This window comes from Cucurbita pepo, chromosome LG18 (genome assembly GCF_002806865.2).
Source record: "Cucurbita pepo subsp. pepo cultivar mu-cu-16 chromosome LG18, ASM280686v2, whole genome shotgun sequence".
Classification (NCBI taxonomy): Eukaryota; Viridiplantae; Streptophyta; class Magnoliopsida; order Cucurbitales; family Cucurbitaceae; genus Cucurbita; species Cucurbita pepo.
The window spans coordinates 6943889-6962949 of record NC_036655.1 but is presented as its reverse complement, the minus strand read 5'-3'; the positions used below and the strand labels follow the sequence as shown (position 1 = coordinate 6962949).

The 19061-nt window shown below is 36.5% G+C and overlaps 4 protein-coding genes across 6 annotated transcripts; 1 reads left to right on the top strand and 3 right to left on the bottom strand.

The window, feature by feature from the left end:
- Positions 1-320: 320 nt before the first annotated feature.
- On the bottom strand, positions 321-6020 carry LOC111780019 (histone deacetylase 5). The gene is made up of 14 exons (XM_023660269.1): positions 5568-6020; positions 4579-4780; positions 4344-4490; positions 4065-4177; positions 3170-3381; positions 2938-3002; positions 2583-2753; positions 2408-2491; positions 2110-2230; positions 1886-2007; positions 1150-1343; positions 875-1010; positions 726-790; positions 321-632 (listed from the first exon to the last, which is right to left on the bottom strand). The coding sequence occupies exons 1-14, from the start codon at positions 5750-5752 to the stop codon at positions 470-472; spliced, it is 1980 nt and encodes a 659-aa protein (XP_023516037.1). The 5' UTR covers positions 5753-6020; the 3' UTR covers positions 321-469.
- Positions 6021-7261: 1241 nt separating this feature from the next.
- LOC111779567 (PLASMODESMATA CALLOSE-BINDING PROTEIN 3-like) lies at positions 7262-10217 on the bottom strand. Its single transcript, XM_023659628.1, has 4 exons — positions 9991-10217; positions 9343-9582; positions 9004-9037; positions 7262-7798 (listed from the first exon to the last, which is right to left on the bottom strand). The coding sequence occupies exons 1-4, from the start codon at positions 10052-10054 to the stop codon at positions 7519-7521; spliced, it is 618 nt and encodes a 205-aa protein (XP_023515396.1). The 5' UTR covers positions 10055-10217; the 3' UTR covers positions 7262-7518.
- A 1533-nt stretch (positions 10218-11750) lies between these two features.
- On the top strand, positions 11751-14102 carry LOC111780313 (40S ribosomal protein S7-1-like). The gene is made up of 6 exons (XM_023660686.1): positions 11751-11902; positions 12311-12399; positions 12482-12555; positions 12639-12762; positions 13408-13590; positions 13783-14102. Exons 2-6 carry the CDS (start codon positions 12325-12327, stop codon positions 13900-13902), a joined length of 576 nt encoding a protein of 191 aa, XP_023516454.1. The 5' UTR covers positions 11751-11902; positions 12311-12324; the 3' UTR covers positions 13903-14102.
- A 130-nt stretch (positions 14103-14232) lies between these two features.
- LOC111780311 lies at positions 14233-17604 on the bottom strand. Of its 3 annotated transcripts, none has more exons than XM_023660684.1 (10): positions 17251-17604; positions 16911-17006; positions 16183-16267; positions 15976-16097; positions 15313-15337; positions 15123-15206; positions 14964-14993; positions 14782-14887; positions 14619-14683; positions 14233-14481 (listed from the first exon to the last, which is right to left on the bottom strand). In XM_023660684.1, the coding sequence occupies exons 1-9, from the start codon at positions 17341-17343 to the stop codon at positions 14620-14622; spliced, it is 705 nt and encodes a 234-aa protein (XP_023516452.1). In that variant the 5' UTR covers positions 17344-17604; the 3' UTR covers positions 14233-14481; position 14619. The 3 variants fall into 3 exon arrangements, with proteins under 3 accessions (XP_023516452.1, XP_023516451.1, XP_023516453.1); XM_023660683.1 differs by having other exon boundaries at positions 14233-14459; XM_023660685.1 differs by lacking the exons at positions 14233-14481; positions 14619-14683; positions 14964-14993 and adding an exon at positions 14994-15071 and having other exon boundaries at positions 14788-14887; positions 15157-15206.
- Between the last annotated feature and the right edge of the window lie 1457 nt (positions 17605-19061).

The window sequence follows — 19061 nt, the reverse complement described above, 5'->3', positions numbered from 1 at the left end:
ATGAATATTTTGAATTGGTCAAAGCTTTATGCAGCTTCTTGATGTGCTTTTACCAAAAGTTTTCTGTCTGTTTTACCAAGAAGGTTAACGGTTCGGTTCGAGTCATTTTCCAGCCACAAACAATCAGGGGTCTCTTTCCGATCTTGTACTGACACTGATGCTGAATACCGACCCAATCTTGAAGTATTTCTTAACCTTCACTATGATTTTAGTGGTAAAACTTAGCCTTGTTTGGCCTTGTTTTTCACTTGTTCAATACCGGTCTGCTAAACCAACGGTTGGTATAAAATTATTACTACACGCAAAGATGACACTATGTGTAACCCAGAAAAGACAATCTATGCACCAATTTAATTACCACAAAGTAACAAACTACAGAACAAAGAGCATGTCAGAGTGAGTTCATCAACTAAAGGTCTCCTAATTTCATAAATAAAGAACAGGAAGGTTGCAAACGAGGGGATTGCGCTTACAGTGGCTTAGTTACAGCCTTCTGAATGTAAACCAAAGCTTCCTCTTTCGAAAGTGGTCCTTCAGCAAGGCCTTTAACAAGGGTATCAACGTACCCTTTGGCTGGTGCACAGAGAGGAACCTTTCCAGATTTGAAGTCTTCCATATCCAAATGCGAACATCTGAAATCAAATGGAAGTACATAATATTACTACTAAATGGTTGTTCTTACATGACTTAAATTGCACACAACGATAACGAGATTCGAGGCGTACGTCATAGTTACTATCGGAAGTTCCTGTTCTTTCCCCAAGTATACAAGGTTGTGGTACCATCCTTGCTGCAAAATAATTCAAACATCGTTTAAGAAACGATCAAGAAACGAATTCGCTTTTATAGGAGAGAGGCTAGATAGTTTACATACCCCTGTTGAAATCTCAATAGATGTGGAAGCGTTGCCTGTGAGTTTGTTCAGATTAGCTATATCCAATAAAGGGTTATCAGAAAGGAAGCCACTCCCACTGTTTTCTTGATACAAAACATCGTTGAATTGCTCTAGCCTGTAAGAGAAGATCCAGAACAAGAATTAAAAGAAATTTAAGATTTTGTGCTAGATAACACGAGTTCGAGGGGATCGGAGGATCCCGTAGTCGAAAACATTAGGAGAAACAAGAAGCTAAGCTAATGATATTAACTCACGTTATTCTATACAAGCACAAGAAAGATTTCTCATCACTGTTGCTTTCAGGATGAAGAAAAGCAGCTCCTCCTTGGCCCCATATATTGGTATATTCATGACCGAAAAATAGACGGTGAGGAAAAATTTTCCACAGCATCTCTTTTGGTGGTGTCTTATCCATTGAACCCGTACACGGTTTTTTCATACCCTCAACCTAAAAGTTTCTCTTCAAATGTTAGCGAGAAACGAGTAAGTTTAAACAAATAAAAAGAGGGAAAACAAGGAGTGACTCTTCACAGAACCGGATACACATTCTCAAAATGTGAGATCTCATATCGGTTGGGGAGGAGAACGAAACACCCTTTATAAGTAGCAGACACGTTTTAAAGTCTTGAGGGGAAGCCCAAAAGGGAAAGCCCAAAAAGGACAATATTTGCTAGTGGTGGGCTTGGACCTTACCCACAATGTTAATAATGTTCCATATAGAGATAACTTACATAGATGGGCACTATTTTCACTCTCTAGAACATTTCAAGTTCATATTTGGTAGCAAAACACGAACTCGGTTTTTCACTTCTCCTGATAATATTCACTCCCAAGTTCGTTTTTTCAAGATAAAGGCAAGGCATAATACAGACCGTTCACCAAGCAAAAGCTTGAAAGTGATGACTGACATGATTTTACGACGATCATACGTTATAGTTATCCAAGATTATTCAAAGAAAAGTACTGCAGACACAGATGAAGAAGTCGAACCTGTCCTCCTTCGATATAACAGAGGAATCTCGGGCGCCACATATTTGATCCAAATGAAGCATACCAGATATCAGTTTTTGAGAGCTCCAATCTCCAAGGGATAGTAACATTAATCGCTTGACCTGTGTTACGGTGACAACCATTGTAATGTTTCTTTGGACATGAATCAAAACTAAATGATATAAAGAACATGAATTTGAAAAGATAAGCTCAGTGCTCTCTACCCTGACTGTCTTCCTTAACTTCCACTCGTGAAAGTGTGATACCCTGAAGAATTTCCTCGAGGCTTTTTAATCGAGAATCGGAAGCTTCATCCTCTGAATCAGAGCTTGAAAGCAATACCTCCTGGAAAAGTTAAAGAACAAATTTAGCAGGATTATCACGTGGAGTAACACATCGACATACTAACCCCTTCCTTGAATATACATACATACATACATACACATGTATAGATAGAAATTCAGAACAGATCCCAACAAATATGTATAGACAATAGTAAAAGGCTAGGATACAAGGGATTACCGGGACTGGCACTTTTTTACTGGTTAAATTATCTGGTAGTTCATCCGAAAGCATTGGCCAAAAAGGACTCAATTCTCGGCGAACCTGGCGAGAATCACGAGGTTTTTATAGACAAGATGTTAATTGTATTGTTAATAGTACTTGTGAAACAAAAACAATGGAAGAGTGAGCTTACTGCTTGGATCACTCGCCATGTTGACTCAAATGGACAAGTCTCTGAAGAATTGTTCATAGTTCTTCCATCAACCAGAAGTTCCGCACAGGCAAGCGTTGAAGTTGCTATAGAGTCAAGATTATATCCCCCTTCCAATGCCAATACAATCTTTCCTTGACCAAGATTCATCAACTGGAGAAGTGGGTAACAGTGCTACCATCAAAGGTTCATGTATTTGTTCTTATAGAAAACATTAAAACTAGTTCTTAAGTTTTGGTACTAATTGTATGTCAGAAATGCAACAACATTCAACAAACAAGCTACCCTTGTGATGATTTAAAAACAAATCCAAAATAGGAAAGAACTGAACACTTGCCTTTTCCAACATAATTGAGTATCCATACGGTGTGACACAGCAACCACCTAGAGGATCTCCAACAGCTGTTCCGAGCATGAAATAATTTTTTATACTTGTTTTCGTTTAATAAGTACCTCTTCCATGATGACACGATAATCGTCGATAAAAGTAAAACTGGGATCAAATCTTTCAAGAAATATGTCCTAAATTTAAGAAGAGTTTTAGCATCTTAGGGTTAGTGGCATCTGACCTGCATCAAATCCGGCAGAGACTATGATCATGTCAGGATTATATTCCTTAGCAACTGGAAGCAAGATATGGTCCCAAACAGCTAGGTAATCAGCATCCCGACATTGTCCATTCTCCCAAGGGACATTTATATTATATCCTGCTCCTGGTCCTTCTCCAACCATGGTATAGTAACCATCATCTGTGGCGGGATAAAAGCTTCCGAACTCGTGCCTGTGTTTATAAAATAAGTTGGCACGTTATTTGTGAAAGCGATCGTAACTCAAGTTAGGATATCAAAACCACGCTTCATGACCCAATAGCCAATGTTCCATGTAACCAAAAAAACATAAACAAAAATAGTAAAAGGTAATGTTTTGACACACTAAAATGGGCGCTATTAGAAACTATGGCCATGAAAAGAGAGAAAGGTATGAGATTTTGGATTTTGGATGTCGGATGTAACAGCCCAAGCCCATTGCTAGCAGATATTATCCTCTTTGGGTTTTCTCTTTTGAACTTTCCCTCAAGATTTTTAAAAGGCGTCTAACTAGGGAGAGGTTTCCACACCCTTATAAAGAATGCTTTGTTCTCTTATAAAGAATGCTTTGTTCCCCTCTCCAACTGATGGTAAATGTGCCAAGCTTCAAAATGTAACTTCCTTTGAGAATTTTTTGTAATAACCCTCTTTTAGTTATTAAGCCATTGGAGTGTGCTTTTATGTGAACTCGTAGGCGTTTCTGTGAGGGTGCTTTATCCTCTTCTTAATACCAGGTCACCCTCTCCCTTCTTGAACTCGGTCTCGCTTCTTCGCTCTATGCCCTCTAAGGTGTACATTTGTCTAACTCGCTTCCTAGAGTTGAGAGAGAGAGTAAAAAGAATATTTAAGAAAACACCAACATCCTCAACCGACCTACCGGTGAACGGAGAAGAACAAAACACGGGGATCCCTCCAGAACATCTTTTGTGTTGCATTGCCATGATGAACATCCCAATCAACAATTAATATCTTCTTAATACCCAAATCGGGCTGCATCAACGACCAAATGAAGTCAAAACTAACGAAATAGAAAAGGAAAATCGAAATAAATTCGATCTTGTAAGCATTTTCTGGTAGGAACTTCAGAATAACAAAGCACAGGATCATATAATTATCCATGACTATTAGTTTAAACATAATTGGAAAGGGGTCTTACTCGTTCATTCAAAATAAAGCTTGCTGCCACAGCTATATTGTTGAACAAACAGAACCCCATAGCTTCATCATGTTCGGCATGATGACCCGGTGGCCTCACAATGGCAATTCCGGAATCTAAATCTCCTTGAGCTACTCTTTCAGCAACCTTAACAAAATAAAGACATTTCAGTCACTTAGCATACACAAAGGACCAATTTCAACGTGCAACTATGAAAAATTCGTGCGTATATTACATCTATGACAGAGCCAGCAGCTAGATAAGCAGCTTCTGATGATCCTTTATTAAAGTATATGGAGTTAAGTTGTGCGGCAATCTTATCTCTTCGTGAATCAAACTCTTTGGAGCTTATATTCTTAATCAAGTCAACATGATTTTTGGAGTGTACTGCCAAAATATGCTTATCTTCTGCTTCTTTCCCATTCAAGACCACACACCTGAAGAGGAAACAAGCCAGTTTAACTATTTATCCAAGAAACAGAATCAAACTATCCCAAACAAAAAATTATGAAAATTAGAAACAGCCAACATAAGAACGAGTTGCCACTAAGACTATGAAGCAAGAAGGAACTCATAGATTCCAGGGAAGTATCAATTATCACGTGAAGTTACTGTATCAAGAATTATGAAATGAATACACTTCCTTCACTGTACATGCATTCGAGGAAGTCAGCAAGAGATTCTTTTCAGATGATCAAGAAACTCTTGGGCCGTTACAAATGATATCAGGCCCAAACACCGAAGGATGTGCCAGCAAGGAGGCTAAACCCTAAGGAGGGTGGACATGAAGTGATGTGTTAGGAAGGACACTGGGCCCTGAAGGGGGTGGATTTGGTGGGGTTTCACATCAATTAGAGAAAGAAACGAGTGCTAGCGAGGATGAGATCCCACATCGGTTGGGGGAGGAGAACGAAACACCCTTTATACGGTGTGGAAACCTCTCCCTAATTTTGAAAACCTTGAGAGGAAGTCCGAAAGGGAAAGGCTCAAAAGGACAATATCCGTGGGTTTGGGCCTTTACGAATCATCCTTTTGGGTAAACTATCTCAGAAAACCATAATTTTGCCACGAAAAGACAAAATATGATATGGCACAGAGCTCCATTTTAGAAGAATCTAACCCAATTCTCCACTTCTTTTCGATTACCATGGCAACGCTACACACAGCACAAAACAAATACACAACAGGAAAAATGCTAAATAAAAGAAATAAAAACGATCATGCCTCTGAAGAATGCCGGAGCTTTGTAGCTTGTTCCAAATGGCCCTAATTCGATTGGGATTCTCAGGATGGTAATCTCCGTCGGGCGTGTGATGCTTGCACATCCTCTCGTCGTACAAAACCCCTACCCTCCGTGAATCGCCATTGCCTCCGTCGAATTTCCTAGGTCCAGAGCCATGCACGTCCATTCTCCAAAAAAAGAAAGAAAAATCTAACCAGCGAAGTCCCAAAAGTGACAAAAACTTTCCGAAATTGAATTTCGCAGTAGGCTAGCGGCCTTGCCGGAGAGCCGGAGCGCCGTCACTCAGAGCGAGATCGACGAATCGCCCGCCGGAGAATACAGAACAGTTTGGTCTCACTGCCCAATCAAATCCACTCGCTAGTCAGCTAAGTCAACCATTTACTACTGCGATCGTGAGTCGGAACAGTTGAAACAAAATCTCCAAAAAATGGATATTTCGCCCTTTCCCAATATATACTTATTTAAATTATTTTTCAATTTATAAATATCGGGAAAAAAAATCTAAATTGAATTTAGGGCCATTTTTTTGTATTTTTTGTATTTATAAGAAATTAATAATATCCTAAAATTAAGGGTTTGTTGTTATTAATCTAGACTAAATTAATAAAAATACTTTCTACTTTCCATGTTTAAATTAAAAAACATATATATATATTATAGAGGTTTTTAAAAATTATTAGAAACGATTTCCTAATATTAAAATTTTATTTTTAGACATCGTATTCATATAACATTTGCTATATATATATATACATACATATACATAACATTTGCTATATATATATACATACATATACATACATGCGTGTGTATATTTATTTATTTATTGGTTTATTGGAGCTTTTCACACTTTTTTTACCGGTAAGAATGAAAACTTTAGAATAACTACTTTTTAATAACTACTAAATAAAAAAGAATGGGAACTCTATACCTCAAAAATAAACGAAGAATTTGACACGAATGAGAGACGAAATAGGTAGTGAGAATGTGGGCATCCCTATCTAAACATTTGGTACTGAATCACTGTTGTACGAGTACAAAGAATATTACTTTTAAGTTCATTTGATTCCTCCAATTTATTGCCAACTCAACCCTAGCTTTAAAACGTTGAACTTCATTCTTTTATTTACCATTAAACATCCATTAAAATAACGATATTGTGTAAAAGACGATTAGAGATAACTTGATTGGTAGAACACTTTTATTCTATTATTTACAATTGAAGATCTATTACGATCACGATAGCTTGATTGATAGAACACTTATATTTTATTATTTATCGTTGAAAATCTATTAAAATTAGAATAATGAATAAAAAATATACAGGACTTCTTGATTGATAGAACACCGATTTAATCGATGGATCGCAAATTTTTATCAGCATTAATTCTACAAATTATTAATAATATAAATCATTACGAGATATACTTATTAATTAAAAAAATATATATTTTTCAATCATACGAACCACTTTTGGCATTTATCATTTACTATGCCAAAAAAAAAATCAAATAGAAAATATTAAAATGACATCATAATTAATCAGTTCCCATCATTCATCAATTATTAAATATTTAACCCTTCACTCAAATAATTCCACACTAAATTATTCATTTTTGAATTAAAAAAAAAAAAAAAAAACATTTGATGAACATGGTAAGTAGATCTGGTAAAGTTAAAAGAAGTGTTCTGTGGGTCCCACTAGAGCATGAAGAACAGTCCATCCAAAAAAAAGCAATGTGGAGACCAACTTTTTCCCATTTTGTTTTTGGCATCAAGTGGGGAGGGAGAGACTTAAGTGGACGAAAGAACAAATTTAAAAAAACAAAGCTGTCTAAGACCAAAACCAGTAGTACAGCAAGAACAGGAACATCACATGCTACCCACCCTGCATTCCTCTCACAACGATTCCAATAAATAAAAGAAACTGCATCAAGCCATATGCTCACAGAACAAGAGAGTGAACAAATAAGCTACTGCATTGGCAATTAGAGTGAGTTTGAGTCTTGATCCACTGTCACTGTAGTCGCTGTTCATCCCGCCGACCCCCGATGGTCCTAAATTGTTGCTGCCACTGCCGAAGCCATTCCCTCCGATGACGCCGGTGGGGGTTGTAGAACCAAATGGAGTATTGGTTGTGGGAGTTGATCCAGTGCCCGGGCTGGTGGTGGTTGGTGTTCCAGTTACTGGAACAGTGCCACTGTTTACAGGGCTGCATCAGCAGATTACCAAAAATAAGATGAATCCCATTTTAGATAAGATATTACAACAGCAGATAACACATTAATTTTTAGTTTACTCACAATCTGTTGAATTCTATGCCAAATTTCAGAAATAAAATGTTAATCAGTTCTGAAAGGTTTGGATTCATTAATGAAGTAATGGTTAGCTTTTCATTTTCCAATCCCTAATGAAGATGAAGAAAAGTTGTCATCATTTGTTAAGGATCTAGAGATAATCTCATCCTTTCTACCAGGAAAATTTATCTCAGCAAGTGACCAATTTTCGACTAGAGCATTTCAAATTAGATTCAAGAGAGAAGACAAAGTGTTCCTCCCCCAAGAAAATGAACTGCTCAGCAACCTTCTTCACCCACATGTGAAACCCTTTTTCCAAAAATCATGGTCTGCCCAGGCTTGGCTTTCGAGGCATTAAAATGTGGCTCAAATCTCAATAATTTACCCATCTCGAGGAGCAACATAAATCTGATCATCACTATGAAAAAACTCAATTTTCATCCGAGCATTTACTTTCGGATAAATGTATTTACCAGTGTGGAGTAATTATATGTGACGGTGACAATTATCACATCTTGAGTGAAAGTGAAAAGTTGAAAAACGCAGGCAGGGAAGAAGCCAGAAAAAATGATCATGAAATTACAAATAGTCAATTGACGAAAAGAGTATCTATAATTACGGCACAATGGGATGATGGCGAATCTAATTGCAAAAGTCTATTTTCCAATAGTATCTATCTATGACTATCGAAAGCTAACTTTATTTTTTGTTAATTTTCTGACTAACAAGATGCTCTAATCCTGTTAAAGTAAAAAGGCTCTACGTTTTGTTCAAATGAAAATAAAACATAAAATGAAGTCAAAATACTCTTAATATCTTGCTCACGTACAAGATTAAAGTGGATAAGAAGTCCAAATGAAGCTCACAAAAAATATAAAGGGGGGAAAGGCTAATAATCATGCTTTTATTTCATTTCAAAGAGATGGAAGTTCGCTAAATAAGAAAATAAGAATGAGATTTTAAGTCTAGCCATGGATTTGGGAGAAAGCAGAGAAAATCTTATTCTAATAAAGCGATTGCCAGAAATTGAAATGGGAAGAAATTATTACCATTCCAACCATTCTATTTTTTTTTTTTCTTTTTTCAAATAAACATGGTGGAAGTAGGTGCAGAAGTATACCTGGCGCTAGAAGGATAAACGCAGCCTGTAATGCCTGAGAAAACACCAAGAAATTTATAAATAAAAAAATAAAAAGAATCAGATTCCATTTCTGAACATGATAAGAAATATGAAAACAAAACATATTAATTTAGAAGCTGAAATAGATGGCGAAGGAACTTCGATAGATTGCCAAAAATGTTCAAATTTGTGGCATATACTAGAATCCGAATAAGTTCTGTGAGGTGTTTGTTTCCATTTTTTCCTTTCTTAAAGTTAATCAGATCATAACTGACTGAACCTTTTCTTATTTAGAAGGAACTAGAGAAAAACATGTGGTTGTAGACAGCGAAATCTTACTGGGGTCAGTAGTGGTGACCATGGCTGTGCCAGAAAAATCACAGGAACCAGGAGCTTGACCCTTCCTCTGAAAGTAGCTGTTAGCAGCATAGGAACAATGGGCCTTGACCGTGTCGGGAGCGAAACAGCCCCCCTTTTGATGAATAGGGAGACAGTCAGCCCCAGCTCCACAAGCATAGTCAATTGTCTTCTGGAGAGCAGTATCACCTATTCCGTCCTTGCAAACGCACCATGTTGCACCTACAAGTTCCAGAAGCCACCATTTCAAGAGAGAGCAGAAGGAACAAAGAACTTACGAAGAAACAGAAGAAAATAAACGAAACACAACGAGATCTACACATCTATAAGAAACTTCAAAAGTACTGGAAACTCACTCCCAGAACTTTTAAGCCCCTTATCCATCCAAAAAGAACCACAAATTTCAAACTAAAAAAGAAAGCTCTCTTTTAAACAAAAGAACAATGACTACATAAAGATGACCATAACTAGAAGATCTATAGACACATATCTGTAGAGATGGTTAATGCACATTTGAATAGCCTTTAAAGATGGCTGACAGGCAAAAGGCTCGAATCAGCCAAAAGATTATTGAGAAGTCAAACTAAAAGGAGTAAAAGAAAACCCAGTATAGAAACGCAGGGAGCTTACTTGAATGGCCAGTCATGGCCAGAATAAGAAGCCCAATAGCTAAAACAGGCATAACCCAAGACATGATTACAAAGCTCAGAGATAGTGGCCAGAAGAAGGCTCTCACGGCCACACACACAAGCAGAAAGAGAGAAGTGTAGAGAAAAGGAGAGAGTCTGTGAGAGTGGAAATGTAAAGTAGCATGAAGGGGAAGGGGTCTGTTCGATACAAAATAAAGGCAGTGGCTTTTCAGAGGGTAATGTAAACGATGGCATCTATGAGAGTGGCCCACTTTCGTATTTTCTAGCTAGTGCACTTTCTGCGCCTTGTTAACAACTAGTAGGCTCGTGACAAACCAATAACTTCAATTTCTCGACTCAGAGAAGCTCAGAACATGTTAAAATAAACAAAGGTTCAACCAAATAGAGCTGTTTCATCACAGTTGCTAAAAGTGGGGAAAATGGAATTGGCAAGCTATTCAAGTGCAATTTGAAACTCGGAAGTTCTTTAGTCGAATTCAAATCGAACTTCGATTCACCTAATTGCTTTATTCAGAACCATTTCCAAACACTCCGATTCTGTAGTCAAGTTCTTTAGTGCAATTTGGCACTCACGTTCTTTAGTCGAATTCAAATCGAACTTCAATTCGCCTAATTGCTTTAGTCATAACCATTTCCAAACACACCGATTTCGTAGGTAAAATTATCCACAAACCTATTCCCCTCTTTCACCGAAAGGAAATAACGATTAATTACACAAACACGAAACAAAAAGGAATCAGAATAAAAATCAATCAATATTCCCAATGCTGGCGCTAAACGATTGAAATGATTATTTTAATGTACAAAACACAATTTACAATAATATAATCCAGAGCCAAATCTTCGTGAGAGAATTTCTCGAACAATACAGCTTACCTTTTCTTGAGAAACGGGGGGATTTCTCTTGCTTCTTCTCAACGGCTTAAGTGAAACAAGAACTAATGCGCCTAGAAAAACACCAAAAGAAGTCACCGAGGGCTTGATCGGCGGCCTTGAACGCTTGGCCGAGTTCTCTTTGAGGAAGATGCCAAAGGCGACATTATTAAATTTCACTGGTACCGCCAAACTCGGGAGATGAAAGCCGCCGGCGGGAAGCCTGTAACAGGAGAAGGGAGAAGAGAGTATATTATAATATTAAATTTTGAGTTTTCTGAAATTATACTAAATATTATATTATAAATTTATTTATTATTAGATTTATTAGAATATTTTATTTTATTTTTGGTAAAAAAATATATAAAAAATTATTTGAAAGGAATATTTTTATAAAAAATGGTAAAAAGAATCTAAAGAGGGCTAGGCCCAATATAACCAACCAGAAGGATCCAGTAGTACACAATACCTGGGCCGATAGGCCCAATATAACCAACCAGAAGGATCCAGTAGTACACAATACCTGGGCCGCTAGGCCCAATATAACCAACCAGAAGGATCCAGTAGTACACAATACCTGGGCCGATAGGCCCAATATAACCAACCAGAAGGATCCAGTAGTACACAATACCTGGGCCGGTAGGCCCAATATAACTAACCAGAAGGATCCAGTAGTACACAATACCTGGGCCGATAGGCCCAATAAGATTGGGCCCACTTCGGCAAATGCACGTAGCTAATTAGGGTATAATAAAAATTAATATATATATTTTTTGAGTACGTAGTTATTTCAATGATGTTCATTAAGCAGAACTGTGTTCTCAAACGGGTCAAATAGCGACCCGATCCGCAATACTGTATCTGCACCGTTGATTTTTCTAGTAAACATCTCAACCGTTCAGTCGTTCCCTTTATATACCTCTCCTCCCCGCCAACAATTCTTAGGGTTCTCTAGGGTTTTTGGTTTCCCATACTTGGTTGGAAGTGCCCTTACTCATATTCTTCTTGCGTTTCTACAGGTTTTAATCTTCATAAATCTGAATCTGAACGTTTAATTTGCTTTTACCGTGGATTCAACTACGATTGTTTTTTTTTTCTTTCTCGTTTGCGCTTTTGTTGATTGAAATTGCTGGAGATATTGTCGCCCTATGGATAGTCGGAAAATTAATGGATTTGGTTTAGTATTTCTTCTCCTTGGGAGATTGAAGGGGATACTGTATGCACAACTTTCTATTTTGTGATTGTTCTTAGCTAACTTGGAGCTGTATCATTTATGTTAAAGTTCATCGAGTATCAATGTAGACAGTTTTGTTTTGTAATTTTCCACATCTAGTTTTGTATTTATGAAAACCTTCACTGTTTATAGACAATTTATGTCTTATGTATGAAAATCTTGTTTTGAGGTTTATGTGCTTCATGATTTGTAGCCTAAATCGGAAGGATGTTTACGGCGAGGAAGAAGATCCACAAGGATAATGGTGTCGACCCCTCAGAATTTGAGGAAACTGTTGCTCAGGTGAACTTTTAAATTATCTACCGATTGCTAACATTGGCAGTGTTTTGTGTTCGTTTTAACTAATTATTCCTCGTCTCTTTAGGCATTGTTTGATTTGGAAAACACCAACTCCGAGCTTAAAAGTGATCTGAAGGATCTCTACATTAATTCTGCAATGTAAGAAGGATAAACAACAGTGATTTTTTTATGGCCTCTATCTTGTATTCGTATGAATTTTATCTTTCATAATTATCTTGCAGTCAAGTCGATGTTTCTGGAAACCGCAAGGCTGTTGTGGTCTATGTCCCATACAGATTGAGGAAGGCCTTCCGCAAGATTTACTTGAGGCTTGTTAGAGAGCTTGAAAAGAAATTCAGTGGAAAGGTGTGGAGAGATATCTTTTTTTCCCTTGTTTGGTTTTATTTCGGTGACTATTTAACTACTCTACTGATTATGACTAGTTAGCATCCTCGACTGAGAAATATTTTAGACCAATTCATAATCGATGAAACAAAAAATCTTGATGTTGCATATCACTTTGGGGGTTGATTTAGCTAATGTACTACCTGTAGCAATGATATTTGATCAGTGTCTATTACTTGTTTACTGCCTTCCACTTGCTCTAGCAACGTTCTCTAGAATGAGAGGGGGCGTGTATGCCTCAAACTAAATAATGTAGATGGACAGATATGAAAAAGGTGATAATTACAATTGAACATAATAATTTGCACCATTAATAAGTTTTAAATAAATATTGCCTTATTCCTTTAGTTGTATTCAATGTCGTTTAAGCCAATGAGGTCAAGTAGTGATGGATTGATTCACTTGGTCCATTACGTTAATTAGTGAGGGTTATATTTTTTAAGACATATTGAAAGTGAGCTTACAAAGACTAAGCCTTTGAGCATCCTCAGAGGTTTGAGCCTCCATGATCTGTATAAGACATAAAATTGTTTTGTGTTATACATATCTGTCGCCTCTACATTTTCATATTCTATTTATTCATAAACCATTGTTGCTCTATAATAGGATGTAATCCTGATTGCTACTAGAAGGATATTGAGGCCTCCAAAGAAAGGATCAGCAGCTCAGAGGCCCCGTACCCGTACTCTCACTTCTGTGCACGAGGCAATGCTTGAAGACATTGTATTGCCTGCAGAGATTGTTGGCAAGCGTATTAGATACCGTGTTGATGGATCAAAGATCATGAAGGTAATTACGTTTTGACCATTTTGGTAATTAAAATTCTCAACAGTGATCGAGGAAGGTTAGAAAACTGTTTTCGTATTAAACTTTGTGCATGTCTCTTTGATGTAACATGAGCCGTGTCGTGGTCAACGTTCTTGATATTGATATATATGTATATGTATTCACTAAAATCTCAACTTATCTAAATTTTGTAAGGTGTTCTTGGACCCGAAAGAACGGAATAACACCGAGTACAAATTGGAGAGCTTTGCTGCTGTTTACAGGAAGCTTTCTGGAAAAGATGTCGTCTTCGAGTACCCAATTACTGAGGCGTAAGACACCTTATATGTTGCACATTTTGGTGGTGTTTGTTTATCATAGGGTTGGAATCAGGTGGGAGCTTTTCAATTTTGATTTCAAGTAATAGATTTTTGAGACCTCGTTTTTTGAATATGTGATCTTGTTGAACCATACTCTTGTCACATTGGATTAATTTTCCGGTTTCAATGACATTCTATCCACTTTTACTTAATTTATTTTTAACCTTCCCATTTCTCCCCACCAAAAATAGAAAACAAAGCAAGCAATTTTTATTTATTTTTTTTCTTTTATAGTGTTCTAAACTTCTCGTGTTATTCATCGTGAGCATCTAATCAAGCATTTATATTTGATCATACCTCTGCAAGTATAATTACTGTTATTTACTTTGCTTTTAATTTCTCCAACTTCAATCAATATAATTTTTCAACTCTGAATCAGTAAAGATCAAATTACAGAGTTCTCCAAGTGTTGGATATAAAGAAGACCGAGTCCCATGACAACGTCCGTTCTGTTCTATGAAAAATCCAGGCTGCTCAAGTCGACTTGTTCTTCAATAATAAAAGTAGCTGAACCTGGCCACGTGGTAGAAAAAAACTAGCATTTTGTTAACAGAAATAAGTTCAACCATTGCAAGAGTGGAAGGTTGGACTCTCGACTTTTAGAGTGATAATTGACCCTTTAAACTATTGGGGAGAGGGGGAGGGTCGTCATTTAGCAAAAACCGAACATACCTCAAGACAAGATCACAAGACCTAGGTACATAGCTCCGCAAAGAAAGATGAAGGATATAAAACCCCTGCATTTCGTATTCAATTATAAGCATATATGAGTTGGTGATACAAATTTAAATTCAGAGTGGACTCATTTTAACTCTCGATAATATAAGATACTCACCAAATAATTCCCCATCCAACACCGTTACATGGGCAAGGACACACCTCAGCAAATTTCTCAGCATCACTTGAATGAACTCTTCGGGATATTAGATCATCGTAAATATCTGAAAAAGAAAAAAACATAACAGAATTAACATAGCAGTAATAATTGATAAAGTAGAAGGCATTTGGAAGCTATACCATAAACTGAGAACAGGCTATTCATTACACCTGCAGTTTTGATAAACAAAATGGGTCAGTCTTTCCCTCCATCCCATTGTCAGTTTGGACGATGAATACAATCATCTTCTGCACAAACATGCAAGAGATTCTTGAATGATGTAAAAGGAGAAATATTACCAATAAAGAGGATTACATAACGAAGAACACGCACTTTAGTTGTTTCTTGCAGGACCCAGACGACACCAAGAAAAATGATGAATCCTAGTGGCACAAGATGAGAATATTCGTAAGGGATGCACATTGTGTTGGCTATATCAGTCACAGGCTTACAGCCATCAAGTTTTGTGTATTAGGCTTCGACACTCACCGATGCATAGTCCGCGAAGTGTCCACTGCAAATGGTCGTAAAGGACACAAATATAACAGTCAATAAGTTTGGCTATTATGGTGGACATAATATCAACGTAAAATAAATGAAATTTATGATTTATCCGCGGAAGAGAGGAAAGAATCAAACACACAATCATAATAAATGGAGTTAATATAGTATGATATATGATAGATTAAAAAGGCTAAAATGCAATTGAGCTAGATGGCAAAGTGTTCAACACAACTAGGAAGCTGTCTATCTAAAATATATGCATCTCCTGATTTCTCTACATAGGTTGTAACGCCCTAAGCCCATCGTTAGTAGATATTGTCCTCTTTGGACTTTTTTTTTCGGGCTTCCTCTCAAAGTTTCTAACACGCGTCTACTAGGGAGAGGTTTCCACACCCTTATAAAAAATATTTCGTTCTCCTTCCCAACTAATGTGGGAAGTCCAAAGAGGACATATCTACTAGCGGTGGGCTTGGGCCGTTACATACGTTCCAAGAAACCAAGTTCCGGTGGATCCAACTTTTCCAAGAAACCAAGTTTTGGTGGATCCGACTTTTCTTTCTAATTTCCAGTAGGAGCACAAATGCACATTTAGCTGCAGAAACTAATGCATTTAACAGACAAATTGAAAATACCAACAAAGTTACTTACATTTTTAGCTACACAAAGTACTACAAGAAGAGAAACAAGAAAGCAGCCTGCAGCTATTCTGGACGTAAGAAGATTTGTAGATGCTAGTATCAAGAGCATCCCCCAGAATGATGAACCAATATCTACAATGAAAATAGAGTAATCAGCTGGTATCAACCACATGAGAATGTGTGTGTATGTGCATGAGAGAAAGAGACAGAGAGAGACATCCGGCAGGCAAGATCAACCAATACACGCCACCACGAGTTTGTGTAGCTCCACCTTCATCAGCATGAACCTGAATTCCTTCTACCTGGAAGCTTAAGCAGTTAAGTACATCATGATTACATTAACTAATGACAATCTTCGCATGTTCATGAGAAATTAAATCAACCTACATTAACTAAGGGTCTGCATTAGCAACATAAATATCATAAGGAAAAGAAAGTAGCATGTTTATAAAGTAATTCATAGATAGTGTTAGGAATCACGACTCTCCACAATAATGGTATGATATTGTCCACTTCGAGCATAAGCTCTCATGGCTTTGTTTTGGGCTTCCCCAAAAGGCCTCACACCAATGGAGATAGTATTGCTCGCTTATAAACCCATGATCTTCTACTAAATTAACCAACGTGGGACGCACTCCCAATAATCCTCCACATCTATTTCTTCAACCCAGAAAGTAGGATGTTTATGAAGTAATTCATTTCCTAATGCAAAACCAAGAAAGATAATGAAACAAACTGATCTACACGAGTTATAATATAGTCACAAAAACACCAATAAGATAGGCTTCATTATCCAAAATAGTGAATCCTCAGTAACAGTTTTAGATTTGACATTACAAATGAAGCTACTGAATTGTTTTCACTCAAAATCGAAGACAAACAATGATTCATTGAGCGTCACAAATTTAACAATGAGAAGAACATGTGAAGAATTTAGCATCTTACATGACCACAGGTAAGCTTGCAAACAATGGCATGGCTTGCCTCGTGAAGGAACACCGTGACAAGTTTGAATGGTTTCAACAGTATCGTCCTCCAGAGCTAAAATAAACAGACTGATTCAGAGCTAACCTCAGGAAACGATAGGAAAACGATATAATACTACATTTGAAGTGAAAATTTGAAGTTCATCGTTAAAAGTCCCCTGGTTACTAAAATGGAATGCTAATCAAGAATTTGCAAATTTCAAATTAAACAAACACCAGATTATCATAAAGAATTCAAATAATTCCACCGATCCAATATTTTGAAGGAACAAATAGTAGAAGTGGATTAAGAGAGATACCGCTAGTATAACAACTGTACAAACAGAAACGGTGATCAGAAACACAACTTGCTCGTGATTGCAGCAGTGCTTAAGCTCCCAATTAGGTTTCATTTCGAGGAATTCGCTAAATCCAACTAGGCAAGAGAAATCCGAAACTCGACTTGCCTGATTAGTCTTCGACTAATCTAACTGGTTAAACTCCGAGAACGAGATCTACAAAAAGAGCATAGAGCGAAAATGGAGTTTCGTTTGTCGTCGTCAGATGAGAGAGTGCTGATCCCGATCAGTGATAGGCCGTCGGAAGGCGGAGCTGAAGAACCAGAGAAAGGATTCCCAATTCCGACGACGATTCGACGGAGACCAATGGGGACTTCCANCTTTTTTTTTTTTTTTTTTTAGATTTAGAAAAGCTGAAAAAAACTAAAAAAAAAACTAAAAAAAATCCATAATATTTAATATTATTAATTGGAAATATTCTTTAATAAATAAATGAGGAAATTCGAGTTTTTTTTAATAATTTTTATCTCAACTACTTTTGTCTTTAATTTATTAATTGTTTTAGAATAAAATTCTTTTTCCAAATGACTTTCCTATGAAAATATAAATTATTTAATATCTAAATATAACCATACAAATGGTTGTTTTTTTTTATTATTATTTTAATCATAAAATCCAAAAATATAATTTTTGCTAAGTTGGTTACAAAAAGAAAGTGATATATCATTAATGAAAAAAATAATACATTTCTTGACATAAAAAAAATGACGTAATTAACGAATTATGATGTAATTAAACAGAAGAACTATATTTTACATTATTTATACCTAAATTAAAACGGTCAAAGGAATTAAAATAAGATATAAAGTTTTCTTTTTATCTATAATTTTGGACTTAATTTTCACTTTTTGAGGCTAAAGAAAGGAGGGGAAAAGGAAAAGGTGAGAAAAAGGATGGTGGGAAAAAGCAAACCGTAACAAATTCCTTTTTTTTTTTTTTTTTTAATAAATAATGCCAAGTATTTTTTAACCAACACTAAAGCTAAAAGTTCAAATTCTCGTACCTAATAGAACGTAAAAGTTGTAACATTCACCTAGAATACCAGTTCGGACTTGTTTGAGATAATGCACAAAAAAAAAGTCATTTCAATCATATCTTTCAACAATCAACCACGCCTAAAACAAAAATTAATTATAATCCGTCGATAAATAAAAAAAAAATTAAAAATGAATTTTTTTAACAACCTGACAACCAACCCGAAAACAGAGGATTGGGTTGGGTTGGGTTGAGTTGTAAAATTTTCGGGTTGGGTTGAGTTATTAATCCAACCAAACTGAACTTTTGGTTGGTCCAAAAACTTCCCTCAACTCAATCTAACCCAGTCTGTGTACACCCTTATTTGAGAATACTCACAGAAAAAGTCGTTTCAAACAAATCTTTCGACAGATCATTATCATCAAATGATCACCGATGAACTGATATCAACATCTTCCCATAACAAAGACCTAATTTGCTCACAATGCTTACAAAAAAAAGATGGTAGAGATAAGATCGAAACTATTACAGCTGCTTGAGTGAGAGTAGAAGATTTTCTTGTGGAGTAAACTCCTCGATGAACTTTGTCCCAACAAAAAGTACCTTATAGAAATCTATGAACAAATTATATAGATAGTCTCCTCTTGTTTGCATTAGGATGCAAGCAAGAAGTGAAAATAGAACTGATGTAATCCACCTTTTGGACCAGCGTTTTCGCTGGCACACTGTTCGGTGTCTAAAACTAATATCAACATCTTCCCATGATAAAGACCTGATNAAAAAAAAAAAAAAAAAAA